We start from the raw sequence: 16,590 nt of genomic DNA, 5'->3' as shown, positions 1-16,590 counted from the left end.
AATCTAGCATGTCACACTGTATAGCATTTTAGAAAGATGAGCAGTCAACAGATGCTTTTATAAAGACATGAACTAATAAGTGTCTGCTTCCTTAATCACTAGTGCATCTTTTTCTAACATAGCTTTAATGCTATTTTTAAATTCATATAAGTGTCAAGAGTTAATGTGAATGTTTATAAACTTAAAAGTGGCACATACACACTCCCATCATTGAGCTTCCACTTAGTAGCAGAGTCAGATCCAGGAACAGAGGCAGGAATTAAATTTTATTTGAAAAAGAAACACTAATACTTCTAAAACATGTTTAAAAGGATCCTTGGAAATTTAATATCCATTCATTCTTTGGCCTAGAAATGTGAACTCCCATGCATAAGGGAGGAAGAGTACAAGCTCTGGAGTTAGAGGTTCAGCTGCAAAACAGTTCTATCCCATTCCAGATGCATATGACCACTAATCCTCAATTCACTTATTTGTGAACTGGGGATAACAGTTGGCTCACAGAATTTGAAAAGAGGATTATAAGATAGGTTAGCAAATTACTTGGATTCAATAAAAGATGGTTGTTGTTTTTTAGTTTGTGTACATAACAAATACATTAAAAAATATGAGACCACCATATTTGTCATGACATAGATTATGGTAAAGAGGACAAATGAGACTGTATTTAAAATAAAACCCTTCAACTGAGAAATTTAGAGATTTGATTAATTTAATATATGAAATATTGTTTTGGGAAGGATGGAGCAGTGTTTCTAAAGTGGCTGGGAAATACTCTGGTCCAATATAGACACTCTCACTGTAGATAGGCATTAGTTAATCAGTTTACACACTGGATTCCATTGCACAGTGTCAGTATATATTTGGATTGAAAACTGATACATTCATGACACAGAAAAGTTACAGACAGAATAAGAGGCTTACCCCCAAATTTATTCTATTCAGAAAACATTTAGATTTCTACATTTAATAAAATTTCAAATGTATAACCACATTGTCAAAGGTATTTACATTGCTAATATCTCTGAAAGTATCCATTAGCTTTTAACATATCTGAAAGACAAAATGATACATAAATACTTTTTTGGGAAATATGGATGATAAAACTAAAAAATGCTTTATATTAACTCTTTAAAATTTTTATTTTGGCTTATTACTTCTAAAAATGGAGGGCATGATTCTCCAAGTCATAAAAGCGATTTGTTTTACTTTTATGGTTTCGTTGAATCCTGAGTCTTAATGACAGGGGTCAGCAAGTTTTTCTGTATTTTAGGCTTTGTGAGACATACGGTCTCTGTTGCAACTACTCCATTCTGCCACTGCAGTGCAAAAGCAGCCATAGACAATATGTAAACAAATGAGTAGTTGTGTTCTAGTAAGACTTTATACAGAAACACCAGAATTCGAATTACTTATTACTTTTCTGTGTTATGGAATATTCCTTGCATTTAAAAAAAAACATTAAAAAATATAAAAACTCCTTTTAGTTCATAGGCCTTTCACAAAAACAGGTGCAGGCCAGATTTGGTCCACGGGTCATAGTTTATCAACCCTTATATTGTAAGATCCATTAAAAATGACAAGTTTGACTGATCTTTATAGACTAATTCAATATCTGAGACAATATCAAGGATTACAATGCTATGGCAACTTTATTCAATTCACATAGAAAAGCATGCAGAATTAACATAAAATAGTATGATATCAATGTAAAATGTTCAGTGCACATTAGCTAAGCAAGTCACTAGCATATTAAACCATTTTTAAAAGCCTATATAGCTATACCAAACATGTTGAGAGCAAACTTTTTCAGACCCTAAATTATAAATTGTGCTTTAGCTCACCCATTCTCACCCTAACACTCTTCATTAAAAAAAATAATAAAATGTCCTACTAGAAGATATTCCATTAGCCAACTGAAACGCCTTTTTCTTAAGAAAAACAGTGCAAGCAAGAATGCTACCATGCATAGAGTTTTTACAAAGAACAGTACCATGCAAACAACTTGATCATTCCAAAAAAGCTTCCCTGGCAGCTTTTCAATCATTTTCCTATCCACATGAGTGGATCAAGAACTTGTGAGTGCTTTTGCACCTGTCTATCAGGAACAATGAGGCTACCATGTTTAGGCTCCTCCAAACCCAACTGTTCCATGCCTTCTTTCCAAAGTAGGCTCAATTTTTTTTTTTTGATTTTTCACTACACACAAAAAGATGAACAAAGGAAAGTTATCTGGCATAAAACAAATATTTTCATATAGAAATGTATTCTTTCATACTAGCAAAATGTTTTTACAAAAACTGAACGAAACACAATATTAAAAATGCATACACATAAAATCTAAAAAAAAAAGTAATTTAATATTGGTCTAAGGTTAGAGTGCTATTTCTCCATGATGGCCTTGCATAAAAGGCCACTACTAGACATAAATAAAAGGGGGCAAAATAATGTCCACCCTAGAAAAATCTTTAAAGAAACTCAAGTGTCATGAGCAGTGTGAGACAACACAGTTTTACTTAAAAAATCCTAGTTCTGAAGATAACTGAGGCTCATTAATAGGCCATTGTATCTAACAGTTAAATCAAGATTCAAAATAAAATATACCCAAACCAGATACATTTAATATTCATTTAAAAGAAACCTTCTGCCTACCTTCTGGTAAAAAATATTCCCATTTGAAAATGAAGAAACTCTTCAAAAGTATTCTGGGTATAGGCTAATCTACCATTCTGACTTGACAGTTGACTAAAGATTGTACAGAACTTTTATGAGGGGGGAAAAAGTAACTTTAAAAACTTGTATTCCTTTCTGGACAAAAACATAAATGGCACCTTCCTAATGAGTCAACTTTTAGTTGCTTTTGAGGGGCTAGCATTGGAAAGGCTGCTCTGGATTTTTCTTTTTGTTGATTGATTCACATTTTTATTCTTCTTTTCAGGCACAAAAGAAGTAGACCAAGGAGACTGAAGGTGGTTAGGAAGACCATGCATCTCTGAGGACATCTTAAACAAAGATGACCCAAACCTTTGATCTTCAAAAAGCCTATGAGAACTGCTTAACAAAACACCCTGGGAAAACTCGGTTTGAAATAAACAGCTTGGGGGTTTGAGTTCATTAGTTCCTGAGTTAGAACTGGGATGGACCGAAAATTCTTCACTCATTTCTTGGTCAGATGGAGAGAGGAGGAAAAAAGAAGATGATTTCCATTCATTTCCATTTTCTAACTGATCAGAAGTTAGAGAACCTTTGGAAAGGTTTGGCTTAGTTCTTTCTTCCAATTTATCTGTTTCCTCAAGAAATTCACTGCCTTGAGATGACTTGGATAACCCATCCAAATCCACTGACTTAAAACCGTTATTACAAGGGCTCTTACTGTTGTCTGACTCAGACATCATTGAATCCAGCTCAGAGATTTTGTCAAGGTAAGCTGCGTCCATTGAGGCTTCGCTGGATGTTCTTGTCCGATTCATTTCAAAAGAGCGAATAGAATTCAACCTCTTAGATAAACATGAGCCCGATTTCTCACTCAGTTTTGAAGAAATCTCTCCAACAGAATTTGCTATCGTGTTCCCCTCTGCGTTTTCAAAATCCAAGCTTTGGGCATAGCTTGTGGAACAACAACCCCAAAACCCAGTCTTTGGGGAAGTAAAACGTTCTGATTTCTTTTCATTTTCACTTTTATCATCTTCTGAAGAATCTTTATTACAAACATTTGTAGAATCACAAAAATCATCAAACACCAATTTTCTGAGATGGTTTGAGTGCTTTTTGGAACTTCCTGCTTTGACCATAGAGCTTTCTCTATTTTCTGGAGTACTGAGCTGAAGGCAACTAAGGGACAAAGGAGTGCAAGGAGCTGGAAGATCATAAAGTTCATCTTTGTAGGGTGTACTGTCAGTTGGCTTATTACCCCATTCTCCTTCCAAATAAGTATCCATAGTGGCATCAGTTACACCTAACATTATTTCCACCTGTTTTTGATATAGGTCTTTGTTCTTAGAACAATTTAGTTCTGTTTTGCTGGTGCTTTCCTGCCGGGCAGAACTGTTAGAAGGCTGTGTCAGGTGGGAACTTGGGGTTGAAGAGCTAAGCTGCTTTCTGGCACCATCACCTTGATTTGTTGATGCTATATCCTCATCGCTGCCTTTGCACCCCTTGCCATCTGTAGAAAGTGCTCTCTGGCAAATGGAATTCATAGCTTCCTTCTCTTCACTTGAATTTTTTAGCTGTGCAATTTGAGATTCTAGTTCCTCTATATACTTATCACTTCGTTCCAGGGCTTTCTTGAGGCGATTGGTTTCACGTTCATACTGTTCTACTTTGGACTGAAGAGCAGCTACTGTAAACCTTCCAAACCTGCAAGGAATGGAAGGACAGTTAGCCTTACTTTTCAAAGTTTAAGAGTGCCAATTGTCTTAGCCCATTCTAATTTCACATGTGATAGTTCAGACCACTTACTGAAGAGGACAAAGCAATGCCAGATGTATTAAAAAAAGAAAAGAAAAAGGTTTTCCCCACTTATTTAACAATAAGCATATAATAATATGACAAAGATTTAAAGAATAGTTTTGTGGTCAAATCAGACTAGTGGTAGAAAAGGCAGAAACTCGCTGAAGATTTCCCTTCTAAGAACTAGCTCTATCAATTCATCTCATATATGCATGAAGAGTTATCCCCTAAAACAATGGCAAAGATTTATGATAACATTTGAACAGTGGTCCACATCTTGAAATATTTACATTCAATCATTTTCCTATCGTACAGCAGTGTTTTATAATACATTTCTTATACAATGTCACCTTGTCAAACATAAAATGCCAATTTGAAATTCAGAAATCTTAGCAGTCCCAGCAGGGATGGTTTTAAATACTTATTTGGATCCTTTCAATTATAGCCACCGTTGATCTGAAGCTTTTACTTGGCCTTTCTGAACACTGGGCTTTAACTCATTTCAGTTCTACTTATTTTTGGCATTTTACAATTATGTGAAACATCAATCTCATTTTCTCCAACTCTGAAATATAAAGTCAGTGCTTGTGGTTACAATATATTATGCATAAAAACATTTTCACACTTTCTGAAAAGGAATACTTTGGAGAGTAACTGAAAAAGAACACATCAAAAATTCTCTCCTTTTACTTGGGCTTATCTTATTTTCAATTGCCTTAAGAATGGGTATTGATTGGGCCTTTGCCGGTTTGGCTCAGTGGATAGAGCATTGACCCTCAGACTGAAGGGTCCCAGGTTCGATCTGGTCAAAGGCACATACCTCAATTGCAGGCTCAATGGCTCAATCCCCAGCCTGGTCAGGGCACCTGGGGGAGGCAACCAGTCCGTGTATCTCTCTCACATCGATGTTTCTTTCTTTCTCTCCCTCTCCCTTCCACTCTCTTTGAGAATCAATGGAAAAGATAGGAACTGATAAATTAATCCATGTAATTTATTTGTTTTCTGTCTCTCTTTCCCCTTTAGAGTATAAGCTCCAGGAAAGCAATGGAAAAATTAGGAAGTTACTTAATCCTCTGGTAAGGATTTAAAAAAAAAAGAAGAAGAAGAAGAAAAATGGGTATTGGGTTCAGCCCAGTTTTGAGCACCTAGTCTGGGCTAGTGATATATTTGGAGCTGAGGATACAAAAATCAATAGACTGTCCCACCTTAAGGGACATAAAATGTCTACCTTAAATTCCATCTGGCCACCAAGGAAAATTCTCTTAAAAAAAAACTGCTTCTGTGAGTCAATACACTTAAGCCTTATATCCTAACCCCATAAAAAATAACTTTTCTCCACAAAAGCTATTTTCTTAATCATTGCTTTTATTAATTATATATTGAACCATGAAGAATTCAGGGGTCGTCTCCTTGGAGGAATTTCTTAAGAAGGTGACTTTTTACAAATGTTTTTTATCTATGGGTTTATCTTTTTCTCCCCCCACCATAATAAAAATAATTACAATGAATACAATGTATGAAGTATTTAAAAAAAACTATAAAAGAGAAGAAACCAATAGTAACTGCACCTCTTAGAGTCACTACTACATGCTCTATCACGTCCTCCTACACTAGCTCAATTCTCTCTCCAGTTTACCTTTGATATGATCCTGGCTCTTGTCATCAAGGGAAAAAAGCAGGGGCAAAGGTAAATATAGATTCATAAAATCGCAAGGTTAAAAAGGGCCTTAAAAGACTTGTTGCTGAATATTGATCTACTCACTGCAATTAACTGAACTCTCAGAAAGAGCATACTCCCTTCAACCTCTAAAAAGAAAAGCAAAAAAACATAGGTATAATGAAAACAAAAGCAACTAAAATAATAAGCCTTCCTGTTTTAAAGATCAAGCTAACCATGATGAGTATTTGGTTAAATGAAAAAAAATGGAAGTGTTTCCATCTTTTTTTTTTTAAAAAAAATGTTGGTTTATAAATGTTGTATTTGACAAAGCTGTAGTTTCTGTAAGACAATTTTAAAAAGTGACAAAGATCTTTAATGCCTTCAGCAACAATGTAAGTTCCTGACTGTAAGTACTCTGGCATAATAAAATAATCTACATATTTTTAAATGGAAAAATTGTGTAGCATGTCTATTTAATGTACACGGCAAAGTGACAGCCTTAAATTTGTCTGCTAAGATAAAATTTGTTTTTTCTTAAGTGTAATTTTTATGATAAAGCTATCCTCAGATGAAAAATATCTAACGATTTAAAATCAAATATTGTTACTAAATAGTGTCTGTTATGAAAGGAATGTCCATGGGAACTCAGAGGCTTATACTGACAAATAAGGAACATTTCTCAAAATATCAGAAGCTTCTTATTCCAAGTTTTGTTTGACATTTTCACACATAATGTCATTGTAAGAGGCCATATTTGCACCTATATGTGGTTTTTTAATTAATTAATTAATTAATTTTTGAGAGAGGAAGGGAGGGTAAGTGAGAGAAAGAGAGAAACATTAATTTGTTGTTCTACTTATTTATGCATTCATTGGTTGATTCTTGTATGTGCCCTGACTGGGGATCGAACTTGCAACCTTGGTGTATTTGGACGAGACTCTGACCAACTGAGCTACCTGGCCAGAGCTGCCCCCACAAGTTTTTAAAAGAAGTTAAAAAATGGTTCTGAGTTGAAGTCAAAATGATAGCCCTAACCATATTTTTTGTGTGACTTCTAAAAGAAAGCTGAAGTGCCATGAGAACAAACAACAAAGGCCAGCAAGGGAGCACACATGAGAGAAGAACAAGCAAGCAGAAGTCACTGATGGAGCTGTTTTCTAAAAGGTCACTGCCCTCAATTCCATTTCAATACTTTACAAGTCTATAATACTTGGAGTGATCAGACCATTTTACCATGTTACTGAGGGACCTATGCTGATGGACAAATGAACAGAAATGCATAATGAAAGCCAAGGTACTGATAAATTAATCTATGTAATTTACTTGTTTTCTGTCTCTTTCTTCCCCATTAGAATCTAGGGAAGCAAGGAGTTTGACCATCTTATATTTACTGCTAGATCCCTAGAACAATTCCCGGTATATAGCAATTCTTCATTAAATATTTCTTGAATTAATGTTATTTTATTATTTTAAGACACATCAATGTCTTACGTCAAGATAGGGCCAACACCACAGGATAAGCCAAAGGTCCTTAGGCCTCTTTTACATGTAAGATTTATGAGTCACCATATTACTAAACTAAATGTTTCATACATATGACTGCTGTTTTTTTCACCCACACCAAGAAAAGCAACAAAGCATGGCATATAACAGTATAGCTTTTTTTTTTCTTCCCACTACAGGCTTGCCATTCTACAATGCTCCATCCAAAGAAAACCTCCTACTTTCACCTTAGCTAAACAGATGAGACTTTTGACATAGGCTTTAGAGATTTTTAGCTTACCCTAGATACCTATATTAATTTGGCAAAGAGCAATTTACTTGATCACATAGAAATAACAATTAGGAATGTATATATGATGCTAAACTTCCAAGGAAGAAAACAATGAAGATAAGAGCTTATTTACCTTTGGGTTTTAATACTCTCTTATTCACAGTAATTCCAGATATTTCCAGAGTACATCTCATTAAATGAATCAATGCCAAGGCAAGCCGGAGGGATTTCTAACATCATTTACCATACTTCCTTTTCCTGAGCAAATTTCAAAATGGAGTATTTTCATAAACATTCCATTAGAGACCAAAAGGCTTTGATTTTCAAAGTAGCAGTGATGGCCAAAGGCTTCATTATGTTAGAGAAAACATCGGAGAGCAGAATGGGAACTGCAACTGATATCAGAAGTGTGTTCTGCTAGAATCCAGGAGAAGCTCAAAGGATTTCTCATCTTGCAATGCTAACTGATGTGTACGTACGTTCTGGTTGAGGGTCCCCTTGTCCAAAAATCTACAGAAATATAAGATTATTCCTGTCCCTACAGGAAAAGAAATTAAAGTCCTACTGGTTTCACCTTTGAGGTGTTATAACTACTTCAAGGGCACCTCCAACAAAGAAAAGTTCCCATGACCACATTTACTTATAGACCATCACACAGGAGGAACAGGTTATGTTTGAAGGAGGTCAGAAGAAAGCAAATGTAGTAAAAGAACAAATGCCAGAATTTATTTTCCTCTCTAGTTCTCAAAGGCATCCCCAACCAAAGGAAAATACAGCAAGCACAGCTGGTACTGAGACCACCAAACTTTAGAAACATCATCTTGAGGGACAAAGGGGACACTGGCAAAGTGAGCTAACTGCCTCCCATGCTTCGATTTTATATCTTTTCCTCCCTTGCTAGCTAAAGCAATTGTGAGACAAAGTGAAAGAAACCTTTGGTTCTGGACCAGCTTTGTGATCTAGCCTGATAGATTTTCACTGCTGATGTCCTTGCTGTACACGGTTCTGATATGCACAAATTTCAGCTGGCACAGTTTAATTAAATAACACCAGTCACTTAACAACATGGTTCAAATTAAAGTAAAATTTTCACTGCTAGCTTTCAGTTTACAAAACACCAATAAATGGCAGATGTGTATTATAATAAGTGACCAATCAGATCACTGTTTTCAAAGTCTGAAAGTGACTGGTCACTGATCTGATACTCAGTTCACACACGAACAGCAAACCATGTAGTTGTGCTGCTACGTGACATTTTACAGAAATGGATAATCAAAAGGCAGAATTAGCCTACAAAGTTGAAGGAGCAGCAAAGAAATGAAAGGTGATTTAACACTAGAAGTGAAATTAGAATCAAATATAAATGTAAGTATAGAAGAATAGCTGATCATGGGAATGTTGAACCTGTCACCATTCGAGAGCCTCTAGATATGCTCAAGGAATTTGGGAGAGGCAAACTTATAGACATAAATGAGAAAATTGGTTGTGATGAAAAGAATAAAGATGTCTAGAGGAAGTAACAGGCTAGCAAAAACCTTCACATTAAAGCAAAATGGAAATATTTCATGACATTGAAAGCACAAAGGATAAAGTGCTAGAAGCTGATGCAAACTTAGGAGTAGGACAGTTTGTTAAGGTGTCAGAAAAGGAGTAGGACAGTTGGTTAAGGTGTTAGAAAAGATGCTCCATATATAAGTTATTCCATAAGGTGGCAAGCACTATTGATTATTCTCCGTAAGTTTTTTACAAAGAAATAAACATTAACTTACTAAATATTAGTTTTATTTTTTTTTCATTTCCATATACATTTATCCTAATAGAGTAATATGCAAATTGACCATCACTCCAACACACAAGATGGCTGCCCCTATGTGGTCAACAATGGCTGCCCCCATGTGGACACAAGATGGCCACCACAAGATGGCCAGCAGGGGAGGGCAGTTGCAAGGGACCAGGCCTGCAAGGGAGGGAAGTTGGGGGCAATCAAGCCTGCAGGGGAGGGCAGTTAGGGGTGACCAGGTTGGCAGAGGAGGGAAGTTGGGGGCGACCGGGCCTGCAGGGGAGAGCAGTTGGAGGGGACCAGGTCTGCAGGGGAGGGCTATTAGGGGTGACCAGACCTGCAGGGGAGGGCAGTTAGGGGCAAAGAGGCTGGCAGGGGAGCAGTTAGGCATCAATCAGGCTGGCAGGGTGGTGGTTAGGGGGTGATCAGGCTGGCAGGCAGAAGCGGTTAGGGGCAATCAGGCAGGCAGGCAGGCGAGCAGTTGGGAGCCAGCAGTCCTGGATTGTGAGAGGGATGTCCAACTGCCCATTTAGGCCTGATAAACGGGCAGTTGGAGATCCCTCGAGGGGTCCCAGATTGGAGAGGGTGCAGGCTGGGCTGAGAGACACACCCCCCCCCCCCCCCCGTGCACGAATTTCATGCACCGGGCCTCTAGTAAATAATAATAAGAGATGTAATGTTTTGACAAAAATTGTTAAAGGTTATAGAACAATGAGATTTTTCCATTATTGCTTTGCATGGTTTTAGCTTGAAATACCATTTTTATGGTCCTTTATAAGGATGTAAAGTGAGGATTAACAATATCATGTATATGTGCTGCCAAAGCAAGCACAGGATTACCTAAAGCAATGGCTAGTATGTGAGAAAACCAAGTAAAGTTATGTAACTCTCAAATATTTTTTTAAAGAATTGCCACACTTACCCTAAGAGAGAATGACCCATTCACAGAGTGGGATTTTATTGTAGAGTTGCTTGTCTAAATAGCTGTAGATGTCTATCTTCTCATTCCCCAACTTTCAGAGATATTAGAAAAGCATGTTCTTTATTTTAAACATGGAAGAGAAGTAGAGTTTCAGAGGGAAAGAAAATTTCCACTGTTCTTTTCACTTTTCTAAGAATTTTCTCCTAAAGTATAATCCACCAGTTAGAGATTCCTTAAATGTACAAACTCGTCTTTTTAATTATACCTGACTTAAGTGAGTAGCCTGTAAATGAGCTCTTCAGGACAGAAGTGGGAAGGAAAGGGAGAGGTCCAGTGCTGTGCTCTGCCTTGTGCATTGTGTATAGGGTGAACGGGGGGTGGGGGGGGGCATATTTTAGGAAAAGAGGACAGAGAGGACCAGGACTGTAGGGAGCTCAAAACTGTATTTGGTGGTGACCTTTCTCTCTCACCTGAATCCAAAGAGTTGTTTGTACATTATCCACATCTATTTCATCCTTGTGCATGTGCTGGAGAAGGGGGGCATCTGTCTTTAAACTACTAGGAAACTTTAAGAAGTGGCCTATACATTTTTACCCACTGCTGACCTATATGACTTGCCAGTGTTTCTTCAAGAGGGTTTTCTCTTTTAAAATTAAGAATTCAGTTATACAAATGCTACATTTCTAGAGAATTTTTAAATCATAAATGTACTGTCTATGACCAATCCTAGTCACATACGTTGGTTCCACAAAAAAAAAAAAAAAAAAAAAAAAAAAAAAATATATATATATATATATATATATATAAAAGCCTAAGCGACCAAATGACCGGTCGCTATGATGCACACTGACCACAAGGGGGCAGATGCTCAACGCAGGAGATGTCCCCTGGTGGTCAGTACGCTCCCACAGTGGGAGTGCCGCTTAGCTGACTGACCTGTCCCTGCGGCCCAACGTCCCTATGGTGCACCAGTCCGGCGACAGTCACTCACTCCCTAGTAGTCCTGCAGGTCCAATCCCCGCCCCCCTTGACTATTTAAACAGACTTTGTGCTCAGTAAACCTAGCTTGCATTCGGACAGGCACCGAGACAGGCCTTATGGCTGGTGCTCGCCTCTTCTGACTGGGCGCGAGCCCATGGCAGGCACAGCGGGGCCGGGATAAGCAGGAGCGGCAGGCAGGAGCGGCAGGAGGCATTGGACTGCCAGTTTCGCCCCAATCCCTGCAGGCCACGCCGAGGGACCCCACCTGTGCACGAATTCATGCACTGGGTCTCTAGTATTAAATAATATGAGGCATACTGAAAGAGAACAGGAAGAAATTCTTACAGTCTTCCCTCCTGAAGATGCAAGACAAAGTTTTTATCCCCTGGCCTATAAAAAAAAAAGGAAAGTGAACTTTTGCAATGGAACCAAGAGTATGTGTAAAGATAAACCTTTAACAGCAGTGAGGCAACTATTGACAATGATGATGACAGTAACAACAGCAGCAGCCACAACTTACTGAATGTTTACTTACATCAAGTACATTGCCATAAGCTTGACATATATCTTACTTAATTTAATCATCATATTAACTTTATAAAGCAAAATCTGCTCTTATTTAAAAAAAATATTTTTCATTGATTTCAGAGAGGAAGGGGAAGAGAGAGAGAGAGAGAGAGAGAGACATCAATAAGGAGAGAGAATCATTGATCAGCTGCTTCTTGCACACCCCCTATTGGGGATCAAGCCCTCAACCCAGGATTGTGCCCTGACTGGGAATGGAACCATGAACTCCTGGTTCATAGGCTGACGCTCAACCACTGAGCCACACCAACTAGGCAAAATCTGTTATTTTAAAGATGAGAAATGAGAAGTTTTAAAGGTTGTCTCTTGTTCAAGGTTATGCAGTATGAACATGAGGTCCTTTCTTAAGTAATATCAGTACCTATTTATATTAGGGAATAGTGTAGAATGCAAGCTAGGTTTACTGAGCACAGTCTGTTTAAACAGTCAAGGGACTAGCATTGTTGTGATATTTATTAATACATACATTTGCTAAGAGAAACATGGAGAGAAAATTAAAAAAAAAAAACACAAGATGTGGGAAAACAAGACATGAATACACAAAATGGATATTTATCAAACACCAACTAGTATGTTTTATTTTTTTTTATTTTTTATTTTTTATTTTTTTTTTAAATATTTTATTGATTTTTTACAGAGAGGAAGGGAGAGGGATAGATAGCTAGAAACATCGATGAGAGAGAAACATCAATCAGCTGCCTCCTGCACACCTCCCACTAGGGATGTGCCCGCAACCAAGGTACATGCCCTTGACCAGAATCGAACCCGGGACCCTTCAGTCTGCAGGCCAACGCCCTATCCACGGAGCCAAACCGGTTTTGGCCCAACTAGTATGTTTTAGACACAAGCTCAAGAGTATTTTGAAACTTCCAAAGATCATTTTTCAAGGTAAAGTAGCCTTGCAGGAAACTATAGACCAGACAGATCATCCTGGCAAATGCCAAACAAAGAGAGTGTCTGTTTTAACCAGAGACATGAAAGCTAAATTTGAACCAGAACTATAAACCAAAAGCTCTATTTTTAGTGTACTAAATATAAAAAGTATATATGATCATCTTGTCTAACTCATGCACAAATCAGCAGGCATCTTCAACTAAAAGGAAACAATGCTACTTATGTGAAATAAAGAAAAATTTAAATACAAAATTTTAGTGCTTAAACATCACATAGGTACTTGTTTTAGGGCCTAATATTGAGGAATTAAAAAAAAATACAAGCTATGTTATGTTGCATCTTGGTTTATTCACAAAATATAAAGTGCTTCAATAGTTATAAGAATTTTAAAAAGCCACAATTTCCCCCTTAAAGACAAAGGTCACATGGACAATGGAACTAGAAAAGAATTGAGGCCCTTGGAGACATTCTTCTTCTACCTCCCAAAAATTTTATTTAAAAATTAAGGTAGAGCCTCGCTGGTATGGCACAGTGGCTGAGTGATGATCCTATAATCCAAGAGATTACTGGTTCAATTCCCCGCCAGGGCACATGCCTAGGTTGCAGGCTTCATCCCCAGTAGAGGGTGCAGAGGAGGCAGCTGATTGATGTTTCTCTCTCTGATGTTTCTATCTCTCTATCCCTCTCCCTTTCTCTCTCTCAAATCAATAAAAACATATTTTAAAAAACTTAAGGTAGAATTTGCTTTAGTAGAAAATGGAGAGCAGAGTTTAAAAATAGCTCATATTATTAACACAATTTTAAGGAAAGATTTGTGTGTATTTTATTAAACTAACCAGGCATTTGTAGTCAAAAATTGTAGTGTTGAAAATTCTTGCTGAGATATCTAGAAATTCTTAACAGAAACAACTGGAGTGTTAGGCAGCATATGTAAATTGAAGAGGAAAAGATTCCCCTTTGGGGTAAATCTCCAAAAAGAGCTGATCCATATATACACACTCACTGCCTATGAGCGTGGATTACTCTTTTACTATTGAATAAATTTCATTCTATTTGATAAATATATATCATTACAATTCCATGCAGAAATGCCCTAATTTTCTGCCTAAGAAGATCAGCCTTGAAGTTTACATGACATCAGTGGGAATACTAATCATTCATGGAAGGAGAAAACTTTAAGACATGCTATTTCATATTTTTTTATAATTCTAAGATGAATACTTTTTCTCAAAATTCAAATATCCTTAACAACAAAATATTAATATTATAAATAAAAGAGTATAACTGTTGTTGAATGAAAAAAGCAAACTTTAAAATCTCTGGACTAATAACTATGTATACATTTTTCCCTATAGTTAAATCAATCTCTCTTAGCATGAGGAACAACCTGAAACAAAATAAAAGAAAACAAAAAACTGTGATCCAGACATCCTGTAATTATTACTGAGATGACAGTTATTGAGGACTAAGGTATGCCGAGGGGCTATGAGGAAGGAAAACAAAAGGAGTAGAAGACATTATCCTTGTTCTCGTGCAGTTCATAATCTTTCTGACAAGCTTATTGCTTAGTCATTAGCATGCATTGCAGGCTCCTAAAATATCTTATCAATACAATAAAGACAAGTTGACAGAAAACTGCAGTAACTGTCCATCCCCAATTAGCTGAATATCCAGAGAAGGGCCCCTCAGGCGGCTGAGGGGCCTGAGCACACCTGGCTGTCACAGTCTGGCCCCAGGGTATCATCAGGCTCCCCTGACAGTCTACAAGTTCCCCTTCCGGGAAAACCAAAGGGCAAGCAGAATCACTCATTGGATCAGGCTGGGGTCAAATACCAGGAATCATGGTTTGTCAGAGCAGAATCATGAGAAACAAAAAAGGCCAGCACAGGTCAAGAAGGGAGAACAGCCAAGGCCAGCAAGACCAGAAGTGCTGCTGAAAAAAACAAGAGCCAGAAGTAGTGACAGTGATACAAGCATGTCTTAAAACAGTTTAGGAAGAACAGACCTGTGAACTAGAATGGGCCATAGCTTGGTAAGTGCAGGAAAACCTGGTTCAAGAAAGGAGACTCAGATAGGAAACCTTATCTAGGAGCCAGGCGAGCTCTAAGGCTGCCTCTTCTTTTCCCTTTGTAACTCCCACTCTTTAGTACAGTGTATGAAAATTTCAGGAAGTCCTTCTGCTCTCCTCATGTGGCGAAAATGCCAGAAATCTGATTCCCTGCCCTCTTAAACCCTTTATACTTTAACTTTCAAGAAAGCTCAAAATCTTAATTCTTGGTCAGTTCCCTCCAAGTAGCAATATAGAGTATTAGAATATAAGGACACCTTCCCTTTGCCAGGACCCAGTGAAGATACATGCATGCACACACCTGTCATATAAATATGTACACACCAACACAGATGCATTTTTAAAAATGTCTTAGCTCCAAGGAGCTGATAGATTAACTGGGTGTTACAGTCATGGAACTGATCAGTATACAATGTGATCTTTAAAACAATACAATAGAAGAACAATGGGAAGAACATGAGGAAAGTGTTTCCTCTGTCTAAGGAAATCACTGAGGGCCTTACAGATCTCAAAGGATGGGTAGGAAATAACCAGGCAGAATAAAAAGGAGAAGCTAATGGAGAGGACCAGGGAAGGCTAAGGAAAAGGCATGAGCAAGTGTACAAAGACATGTCACCACATGGCAAGTCTGGGGCCAGTGAGAAATTCAGCATGGCCAAAGCAGAGTACAGGAAGGGGGAGGCAGGAGAGGAGACTAGAAGGCTAAGCTGAGGACATACAGTTAAGGATTCTCACATAGTATGCTAAGAAATCTGGGTTTCAATTTGTGGGCAATTAGGAATCACCAAAGTTTATTAAGCAGGGGAGTGAGATGGTCAAATTTATATTCTAGAATTCAGGCAACAATAAAGCAGATGCTCAAGGGTTCAGAGTGGAAAAGAAGAGCAAGCAGTGGGAAGGTTGTTAAAATGGGCAAAGCAAGCCCGGCCAGCATGGCTCAGTGGCTGAGTGTCCATCTATGAACCAGGAAGTCACGGTTCGATTCCTGGTCAGGGAAACTGGAGTTTTTACCTTAGGCAAGAAGATGGGTAGTAAAGTCATTAAAGAGAATAGGAACAAAGCAAGAGAATAAACAATCTTGGGTACAATTATTTACACACACACACCTCTACCAGTTCTTTGTGCTACATATTATGCCAAAGATATAAAATAATTTATTTTAATCCTTGCAATATCAAATTATCCCATTTTACATAAAGAAAATGATGGCTCCAAGAGTTTAAATAATTTATCAAATGTTATTTATCTATTCATTTAATAACTCAACAAATACTTATCAGCTGCCTTTCAAGTGCTGGGGTTTTACAAGGGAAGGAGTTGGCAGCCAGGTCCTTACCCTATGGAGCTTAAAACTTAGAATGGAGGAGGCAAACAACAAACAGGCCAAGCAATTAAATGAACAAGATAATTTCAGACAGTGGTAAGGACAAAGAAGACAATAAATAATACTATAACACTGGTTGAGCATTAATCATGGGCT

General features: G+C 37.6%; 1 protein-coding gene across 2 annotated transcripts in view; it reads right to left on the bottom strand.

The window, feature by feature from the left end:
- Positions 1-252: 252 nt before the first annotated feature.
- The window catches only part of OBI1 (ORC ubiquitin ligase 1), a 42,892-nt gene continuing 26,554 nt past the window's right edge, over positions 253-16,590 (bottom strand). For both annotated transcript variants that reach the window (XM_080662081.1, XM_080662082.1), the window contains one exon: positions 253-4,353. In XM_080662081.1, the coding sequence (XP_080518207.1) occupies positions 2,841-4,353 (1,513 nt within the window). In that variant the 3' untranslated portion in view covers positions 253-2,840. The remainder of the gene's footprint in view (positions 4,354-16,590) is intronic.

This window comes from Plecotus auritus (assembly GCF_963455305.1).
Source record: "Plecotus auritus genome assembly, chromosome: 3".
In the NCBI taxonomy this organism is placed as follows: Eukaryota; Metazoa; Chordata; class Mammalia; order Chiroptera; family Vespertilionidae; genus Plecotus; species Plecotus auritus.
This window is presented reverse-complemented; position numbering and strand designations above follow the sequence as displayed.